The 9,982-nt window shown below is 36.3% G+C and overlaps 1 protein-coding gene across 4 annotated transcripts in view; it reads right to left on the reverse strand.

The window, feature by feature from the left end:
• SECISBP2L (SECIS binding protein 2 like) overlaps positions 1 to 9,982 on the reverse strand; it is a 72,222-nt gene that overhangs the window by 44,089 nt on the left and 18,151 nt on the right. For all 4 annotated transcript variants that reach the window (XM_004386299.2, XM_023740655.1, XM_023740656.1 and 1 more), the window contains 4 exons: positions 5,301 to 5,435; positions 3,776 to 3,856; positions 2,694 to 2,861; positions 2,412 to 2,553 (listed from right to left, as the gene is read on the reverse strand). In XM_004386299.2, coding sequence (XP_004386356.1) covers positions 2,412 to 2,553; positions 2,694 to 2,861; positions 3,776 to 3,856; positions 5,301 to 5,435 — 526 coding nt within the window. The remainder of the gene's footprint in view (positions 1 to 2,411; positions 2,554 to 2,693; positions 2,862 to 3,775; positions 3,857 to 5,300; positions 5,436 to 9,982) is intronic.

Here is a 9,982-nt window from a genome sequence, read left to right on the forward strand (position 1 = left end):
CAATGTCATAAAACAATATGTGTACTACTGTTTCATGAGAAACTATTTGTTCTGTAAGCCTTCACCTGAAGTACAATAAAAAAAAATAAAATAAAAAAAAAAAAAAAACATTTGGGTGAACTGGAACAGTAAACAGAATGGGAAAAATTACAGGTTGAAGCCCTGCTAGAAACTGTATCTCCCTCTTAGAAAACAGGGGCAGCATATGTATTACATAGCAACCTAATCTCTTGCCCACTGGATTTTGAGCAGAGCCACAAACAGTGGTGCCTCGTTCTGGCAGCACCCCACTCAAAGATGGCAGCTGACCACACCATTTTCAGTGTGTGTCACTTTCCAGTCCTGCCAATAATCCAATCTCACACGTGACTCTCCTGAAAGGGTTCCCTACACCTCTTCCAAGTCTCCCATTCCAGGGCTTTGATCCGTAATTTTCCCATTCCAGTCACCATGCTGAATCACCCAAATTGTAAAAATTTGAGTCTGTCCATTTTTTGCTTCATCAGCTGGTTCAAACTGGTTTGAAGCCCTGGTTTAAACTGGAGGTTAATCTCATTGCTATCTGTCAAGAATCCTATTCCCCTTCAAGGCCCAGTTCAAATGTCATCTTTATGAAGTCTTCATAACAACCTCTCCATACTTCTGTACTGACATAAATCACTCTCCCACATGTTCAAATAACTTTTATATCTTTCCTAAGGCACTGTTTTTTTATTATTTATCTGTGTATGCCTTTCTCCCCCACTAGGCCATACACTTCTCAACCACAGGTATATCTTAATCATATTTGTAATCCCAACAGTTCCTGACACCATGCTTTGCATTTTTACAGTTGTATATATTAACATTAGCTAAATCCAAGTTGTAATAGTAAGCCATTTGAAGTACCACAGGTTAGTAACTTCTTCTCCATAATGAGATTAGTTAACATTTATTGAGAGATTGTATCTTACACTCTTCTGAGAACTTTACATGTATCATCTCATTTAATCCTCAAGCAAACAGTAGTATAGGAAAGTTAATTAAGAAATATGCAGAAGAACAGGATTTAAATTCAGGCACCTTGACTCTAGAGCCCCTAGGGTCACACTGTCTCCACAACATTGTTAACTCTCAGTTCCACTCCTTGTAATCTATTACTCTTAGTGAGGTGCTACCACAACTCTCTCCATCTCAACAACACACAACTCTCAAGTTTAGTATGTATTCAACGTTATTTTTATAAGATAGTATGCATTCAACATTATTTTTATAAGAGTCACTCAAAAGTTTAATTACCCTAAGTCTGTAACTTAGTTACCCAAGGTTTATACTAGATGGGTAACTAGCTATAGGATACAGGATTACTGTTATACACTGTTGCTCATCTTTTTGTCAGTAAGCTATTGTCCCTTTACATAGGAAGAGAAGAAGCAGAAAATTCACTTTTGTCTCTTGACATCAGTGCTTTTTATTAGTGCCTCCTCTTTGTCACAGGTCTCATCTTTCAAACAGACTATGAAAAATAATGAGGGAGCATATCACAGCTGCTGAGTTCTAAATTTCATAAGGTTTGTTAAAATTAGAAATTACTGTTTTAGCAGAAAGCCAGATCATTTTCTCTTACATACAGACACACAACTTGATCAAAACTCCTGTTTGCCATTTGGTTTTTAAACTGGTAATTCAACAATTTACAGCCAAGTTATTTGTGAGTTTTATTTTAACCTCTGAAGAAGAAAAAAAAAAAAAGAAAAAAAAAATGCACACCAACTGACATTTGGGCAGAGACAAGAAGGACACGAGGGAACAAAGTCTACTGTATCTGGGTAAAGGGCATTCCAGGACAAGGAATAGCAAGCACAAAGGCACTAAGTCAGAGGCATGATGGGTGTGTCTGAGGAACAACACAGAGGCTAACATGGCTACAGCAGAGCATAAGAAGTGATGGTGATGAGGGCGGGGAGGTGACAGGGTCAGGTCAGATACGGCCTTAGTCACGACTTGGGCTTTACTCCAAGTGAGAAGAGCCACTGGAGAGTTCTGAGCGGTGGACTGCATGATACAGCTTATATTTTAAAAAGATCACTCCTTCTATGATAGACTTGGGGTGGTGAGAGGGGAAGACGGGCAGTAGACAGGAGGCTACTACAGTGGAGGAAACCAATGGGGACAATTAGGGTGGCAGGAGAGGAGCTGGTGAGTAGTTAGAGTCTGGATATGTTTTGAAGGTAAAATAGACAGGATGTGCTGCAGGACTTAACGTGGGGGTCCAAGGGAAGAGAAAGAACATGGACAATTTCAAGGCCTGTGGCCTAAGGTGACTTACATGCATGTGTGCCTGTACAACCAAATAATTTTATATTAACAATACAAAATCAAAACGTATTAACAAAGCAAAAAGAGCAACCTGCTTAAACTAACGCCATCACCTGTATGCGACAGGGGTCTGGTGTTGGTGATCTGCCGTGCTTTCATTGCCTGCTGTTGTTTCTCCAGAGCAGCCAACATGTCCCCCAGATCTAGCTGCACAGGAGTTTTATTCTTTTTTCCAGCTGCCTTTGATAAAGCTTCCTGCAAGGTGAACATGAAAACATTTATTTTTACTCTAGTATGAAAGTGCGGCAATTTAAGATTATACTTGTCATTCCTGATCCATCCCCCCACACTTAGCAAATAAACTATCACATTCATTACTGCAAATGAATACATACCTGTAATTTTTTTTGCTCCATACTTATTTCTGAATATTCTTGAGCTGTAGCAAGGGCTGCTGCTAAAGCTTTCTTCTTCTGACTCTTTGCACGTTTGGGAACAGAGGTTGTAATAGGAATTGGAGTCTGAACTATATTGATTGGTGAGTTTTCAGGTAAATCATCCAACTATGATAACCAAAGAAAGACATCTGTTAGTGATCCCCTAAATCTCAGAAGAATACCAAGACATTAAAAATACATGATAGCAAAGAAATGGGCTTTAACATATATTGTGCATCTACAAGAATCTGTCGGCATAATTAAAAAACCAGGGTAAATATATACTTTCTGACCGAGTGATCAAACTTGGCATCACCAACAGTAGGACAGACTGACATTATTCACCCAAATGGTATTTTTGTTGGAAACTGGGTGGTGTAAACGGTCAAGTACTCGACTACTAGCTGAAAGGTTGGCAGTTCGAACGCCTCAGAAGACAGGCCTGATGATCTGCTTCCAAAAGGTCAAAGCTTTGAAAACCCTATGAAATGTTTCTAGTCTGCACGCACGCAGTCGCCAAGAGTTGGAACTGACTGGACAGCAACAAACAACAATCATAAGGAAACACAGTCCAAAATGTGGGATGTTCTATATACAGGATAACTGGTCTGGACTCTTCAAAGGATTCAATGTCATAAAGAACGAAGAGAGACAGTAGACCATTCTAGGCTGGGAAATAATAAAGAGACACAACAGCTTCATGTAATGGGTAATGCTTGCCTGGATCCTAGATTGAATAAAACAAAATCACTCCAAAGGAAAGACTTACAACAACTGCGGAAATCCTAGTATGGACTATGTGTTGGATGATGTCACTTAATTAATGGTATTTTCTTAGGTACAGTAATGGAACTGTGGAATTCACAGGAAAATCTCTTTGTCCTTGGCTATGTTGAAAAGAAATATTAGAGGAAGTACTGAACAGTTTCTGCTATGCCACACTGCCCACGTGTGTTTAGTACCCACCTACCTTTAATGTTCCTTTGCAACATAGCCACAGTCAACAGATGTTCTAGTTTGCTTTTTTTTAAGTCACTTACTACTTTTGAAGAAAGTTTTTGTTGAATATTCTCGTCTTTAGCATTTCCATTCTCATTTAGTTCTTGAAACCCATCTTCATCCTGGAATTGGGTTTCACATTTTAAGTGAAAACAGAGTTGAACACAATAAACTTCTAAGAAAATTTTATAATAGAGTAATTAAAAATGAGAAACGCAATTTTTTTAACAATGGATTATTTAAAGTTAGTTTTAAAAAAGGAAATGTCATTTCTTACATGCTAAAACATAGCCAATGTAATTATTTAAGGATGAGGGCATAACCACACATGCCAATCCCTTCGATTTCTGCATCTAGTACTCCATTATTAATAATTCTACACTGAGATGATTGAAAAGACTTTCAAACTGGACGAAGTTTCAGATAATTTAGAAAGGACTTTAAACCTTAATATGAATTTTATTAACATAGTCCCTGTCCCACATTACTACATACAACTGTCAGTAGGGTTAAAAGTTTAAAATAAAAACATCTGTTCTTTCAAAATTCATTTCTTAACCCATATCCTCCTTTACACTGAAAATTATACTTAATACCTTTAACTAAATGTAAGTATAGAACCAATCATATAGTTGAGCGCAAACAGTAAAATTACCACATCTGGATCTATTGAAACTACTCTTGATAGAATAAGTGAGATGCACTCTCAAGTCCACTGGGTCAATTACTAAGCTTATCTAACATATTATGCATCTCTATCCTCTGGTCTCAAATAGGCTTTTCCAGTTTAATCTCTATTAACTCATTTTAAGACCTATGATGCAACCAAAACGAGTTACTCAAATATTACCCTGACACAACCAAATTCTACTCATTCTTTTAAATCCATCCCAAATGCTAGCACTACCCTACCCCAAACCCAAAGTGACTTTTCTCTCCTTTCAATTCCAACCACACTCAATCAAGTAATAGATATGTACATGTCTGTATTCCTCTACTACACAGCAATCTCCCCAGGATAGTGAGTCTATTTACCTTAACGTATCATTCAAAGCATCTTAATTTATACACGTAACAGGCTTCCAACAAGAGCCAGTAAGATGAATAAACAATAGAAATATTGTAATTAGGATATAAGCTGACTGCCTATTGGAGAGAGTAAAATCTTTTCCTTCTCCAAGGCTCTCCTGGCCAGCAATACTAATTTAGACTGAAATATGTAAACCTAAAAAACTGGACAAATGGATTGGACAACAACAAACATTAAGAGAGAAAGTTTCATACTATGTGAAGGCCACAAGAAACGAAGTTCTACCTCTACGTGTTACCTCAAAATGATGAACACGCTTGGCAAAAATTTATATAAACATTAGTAAGTTAATGTTTGACTAAGTATATATAACACCAAGACAAATAAAAATGAGTCAATATTTCTCAGTAATTTATAATCTATAGTAGAGTCATGTGTAAAAGTAATAAAAAGTACTTATAATGTTACAATGTGACACGAATTTCTTAATAGGAACATTTGTTATAACATTTCAAAAGTAGAGCTTGAAGAAATACCTCAAAATATAAAGATTCAGAATTTGGGTCACCTCTGTAGGACTGACTGGGGTTTAACTGTTTATTATCTTGTCTCTTTTGCAAATTTTGTCTTCTTTCTGAGGAAGTACTATGCCCTCGACATTTGAATCCAACCTAAGTAAACCCCAGAGAAGAAAAAAAAAAAAATCTTATTTTTAAGTGTTTTATTAAATTTTAACATACTTACAGAAAAGTACACAACTGTACAATTCAATGAATTTTCACGAAGTGCATAATTTATTTTAAAAGGTCAAAACTTTTCACAAATAATGTAATTACAATAAGGAAAATATGAAAACGTGACAAAACACATAACGTTTTAATTAACCACTTTAAGTTTGACGATGTCTACAGTTGTATTTTAATAAAAAATACAGAATTCATTAAGAAAAACAGAGTTAGTATATATACATTAATGTTCTTTATAAACACTAATGGTCCCAACAAAGTTCATGGAGACCAAATACACAAGTATTCCAATTACCTCCTGGAATGAATCAACAACTTTGTGACAACTAAATACTTTTTGTTAGTTCTCCTAAGAAAAAGAATGTTGTTGACAGAAAGGGCATACAGAACAAAAGAGAAGCTATAGCTCCAAATACAAAGATTTTCAAATGATGAACACAAAATTAAAGGATTTAAATTCTTTTAAATCATGTAATATCCCCATATACAAGCAAAACAAAAATACCAGGCATTGACATATCAAGAATATGTGCAAACTTATTTTAGGAAAACTTCTTAACACTTCTGAAGGACTCAAAACAATTACTCAAAAAATAGAAACATAACTCAAAAATTGAAAGACATACTGTTTTTGCATAGGAAGAATCAACATCATAAAGTCAATTCCCCTAAGTTTACAGATTAATTTAATGACCAATGGAATAAAACAGAAAGTCCAATATATATGTGAATTTAATGTGAAAAAAGTGATTATCTCAAGACAGTGAGGTAGACTTTCCAGTAAATGGTGCTAGGAGATTTGGGGAGCCACCTGAAAAATACAAAGTAGGACCCATGTCTATACCGTATAGCAGGATATACCCAAATGTATTAAAGATTTAAATGTTAAAAAAAATGAGACCATAAACAGACTAGAAAACATAGAAAAATCCCTTTATAATCCTAGAGTAGGGGCAAGGCTTTTCTAACTAGGATTTAAAATCCAAAGCCATCAAAACACATACACACGCACACATAACCAATAAAGTCAACTTATAAAAATAAACTTTTTAGTGCTATTAAAAAATAAATTTCTGCATGGCAATAATAACAACAAGCTAAGTCAAAATAAAAATGAAATCCTGGCAAAATATTTTCAACTCACATAGCAGACTAAAGGCCCCTAGAAATTTTAAGAATTTGGTTATAGAATTTGATCACACTGACAAAAATGTACAAAAAAGAAAATAGATCAACATTCAAAAAACTGACAATGGCTGTGACCAAATAAGTTCATAAAAAAGGAAATATAAATTACCTTTAAACATATGGAAAGATGTCACACTACACTAAGAAACCATTTTTACCTAAGGGGGGGGCACAAATGCAAAAATCCGAAACTATTTTTTTTTTGTTTAGATTGTACTTTAGGTGGAAGTTTACAGAGCAAATTAGTTTGTCACTGAACAATTAACATGCATATTGTTTTGTGACACTGGTTGCCAACCCCTCAATGTGTCAACACTCTCCCCTTCTCGACCTCGGCTTCCCCATTTACATTCATCCAGCTTTCCTGTCCTGGCCTTCTCATCTTTGCTTTTGGGCTGGTGTGCCCATTTAGCCTCGTACACATGGTTGAACTACATGTGTTTCTGTTTGTGTTATTGTTTGTCCAGTCTTTGGCTGAAGGGTGAACATCAGGAATGACTTGTGTACTGAGTTACAAGGGTGTGCAGGGGTGAAAATATACTATTTCTGAAGCTGTGTAGAAATAAATCGGCACTCTAACACTGGCTGCTAATCAAAAGGTCAGCGGTTCCAACCCACCAGCCACTCCACAGGAGAAAGATGTGGCAGTTCTACTCTGTCCAACAGTTACTATGAGTCAAAATCAACTCAACAGCAGTGGGTTTGGTTTTGGTTTTATCACTGCAATTAAGAATGCAAACTGGCACAATTTGGTGATATTTACCAAAATAACTGATGAATTTATCTTTTGGCCCAGTGGGCCCTTACCTAGGAATTTATTCTACTATTAGGCACATATACATACTAAATGGCACTGCATGTCCATAACAGCAGAAGCTTACAAACAACTCAAGTGTCCATCAACAGGACTATAGAAATCAATCGTGGTATACCCATACAGTGAAGTTAGAACATTGTGAAGTTAGAAAAGCACAGCAAAGAACAGAGCACATATGCTACCTCTTACATAAGAAAAGGTAAAGGAGCCCTGGAGAAGTGGTTAAGAGCTCGGCTGCTAACCAGAAGGTCGGCAGTTTGAATCCACCAGATGCTCCTTGGAAACCCTATGGGGCAGTTCTACTCGTCCTACAGGGTCGCTATGAGAATCGGACTGTATGATTACCAGTTTATGTAAGAAAAGGACAAAAACATAAGATACATATATTTACATTTACTATATTGACATGAAGAAACTCTGGAAGAATATACAAGAAGACTAATCGAAGTAGGACAGGTACAGGGGAGAGGATGGGGCAAGGGGAGTCAGGAGTGAAAGTGAGCTTTTTACACTGTATACCTTCTTCATCTCTTATTTTTCATTTGTCGATTCACAAAATAAAACCATTTTAAAAGATCTTCTTTCCATAGCTTAAAATTAAAGCTACGTTAGAACAGAGAAAAGATCTGCTCTGTCAAACGTTAAAAGAGTTTCTGATTTTTTTAAAAAAAATCACTGTAATTAAAACGGCATGGTACAGGTGCAAAAATCTGATAAATGGAACAAAACAAATAGCATAGAAATAGCATCTAGGATAAAAGAAATTAGCAGATGATTAAAATGGCAGCACAAATCAATGAGGAAAGAATGAATTACAATGTCAGGACGATTGGTTAACTACTTTGAAAATCTACATCCTTATACCATTCATCAAAAAAAACCCCTCAAATTAAAAAAAAAAAAAAAAAGTCTTGAAACATAACATTACACTATAAAGAGATAGCAGAAAATACAGGTGGGTATTTATTTTATTTCTAACAGATTTTTAAAGCCTAAAATAAACCATAAATTGCCAAAGGGGAAAACATTTTGACTGAAGAGAAAAAACAAAAAAAGATTCTGTACGTCAAAAATCAAACAAAAATACATTTAAGAGAAACGCACGTGTAACAGAAAAGGAAACCAATGCCATTACTGAAATCTGGCTCCAGTTCTTCTGGAATGACGACAGACACAAAACTTAGCATACCATATATATTCGCATCATTTTCTTTTTTGCTCTTCTATTATTCCTCACCAGTTTAAACAAAAAGATAAATGTTTTTCAATCTCACTACTACTTCCTCTCTGGTGGGCTACAAAAGCAACAGCATCAGGACTGCAAACTTGGCGGGACTAGTAGTTACAATCTCAACATGACATTTCAGCACTTAAGTAAATATTTGGTAGATTTTTTGTTTATCTAATCTATATAACAATTCCTGTTTCAGCTCTTTAGTTTTTAATCAAATAAAGCTAGACTGCCTCACAACCCTGCCACAAACAACAACGACTCATTTTTGCAATAACCACTGGGAAGAGAGTATTATTCCACTTGTTTGCCTGACAGCCTAAATAATGTTAAGGTACATCTGAAGTACTTCATTTCAGAAAGGCAAAGAAATAGGCAAGTATTTGGCCTTTTTTAATCAATTAGAAACTTACTCTTATGTCAGTTCATCCACAGGTGTACTCATACAATAATTTTAATTTCTTAACTAGATTTCAGGAATTAAGAAAGGCTATCTAAACCAACGAAAAGGAAAAACACTGACCATCAAACTGCCAACAGCAGCTCCAACAGTTAAATAAGAATATGAGGAGGCAGTGAGTCTATGTCAGAGGTGGAGGAATAATTTGGAAAAGGACAGTGAGAATGGTGACACAACCTGAAGAATGTAACCAATGTCACTGAATTGTACACGTAGACAGTGTTCAGTTAGGGCATGTTTTGCTACGTATACTTTCAACAAAGGTAACTAATTTTTAAAAAATACTGACCAAATAAACTCCGATTGTACAGACAACCACTGCAGAAAGATACAGTTACTGCACGTCAGCTCTCTCTGCTGTACTGCAGCTAGAGCTCTGCTCCCTGTTATGTATTGTATTGTGTCCCCAAAAATGTGTTGAAATCTTAATCCCTGTACCTGTTTGGAGCCCTGGTGGCGCCGTGGTTAAGAGCTTGGCTGCTAACCAAAAGGTCTGTAGTTTGAATTCACCAGCTGCTTCCTGGAAACCTTAGGGGGCAGTTCTACTCTGTCCTATAGGGTTGCTATGAGACAGAATCGACTCAATGGCAACAGGTTTGGTTTCTGGTTTGGTACCTGTCTGGAATAGGACTCTGTTTGGAAACTAGGAGGCTTTGTTATGTTAATGAGGTCATAACAGTGTAGGGTGGATTCTGAGTTATATAAAGACCAGGATGGATGAACAGATGCCCCCCCCACACACACACGCACGCACACACCCACCCACACACCCACAC

This window comes from Trichechus manatus, unplaced genomic scaffold, assembly GCF_000243295.1.
Source record: "Trichechus manatus latirostris isolate Lorelei unplaced genomic scaffold, TriManLat1.0 scaffold00161, whole genome shotgun sequence".
Taxonomy (NCBI): domain Eukaryota; kingdom Metazoa; phylum Chordata; class Mammalia; order Sirenia; family Trichechidae; genus Trichechus; species Trichechus manatus.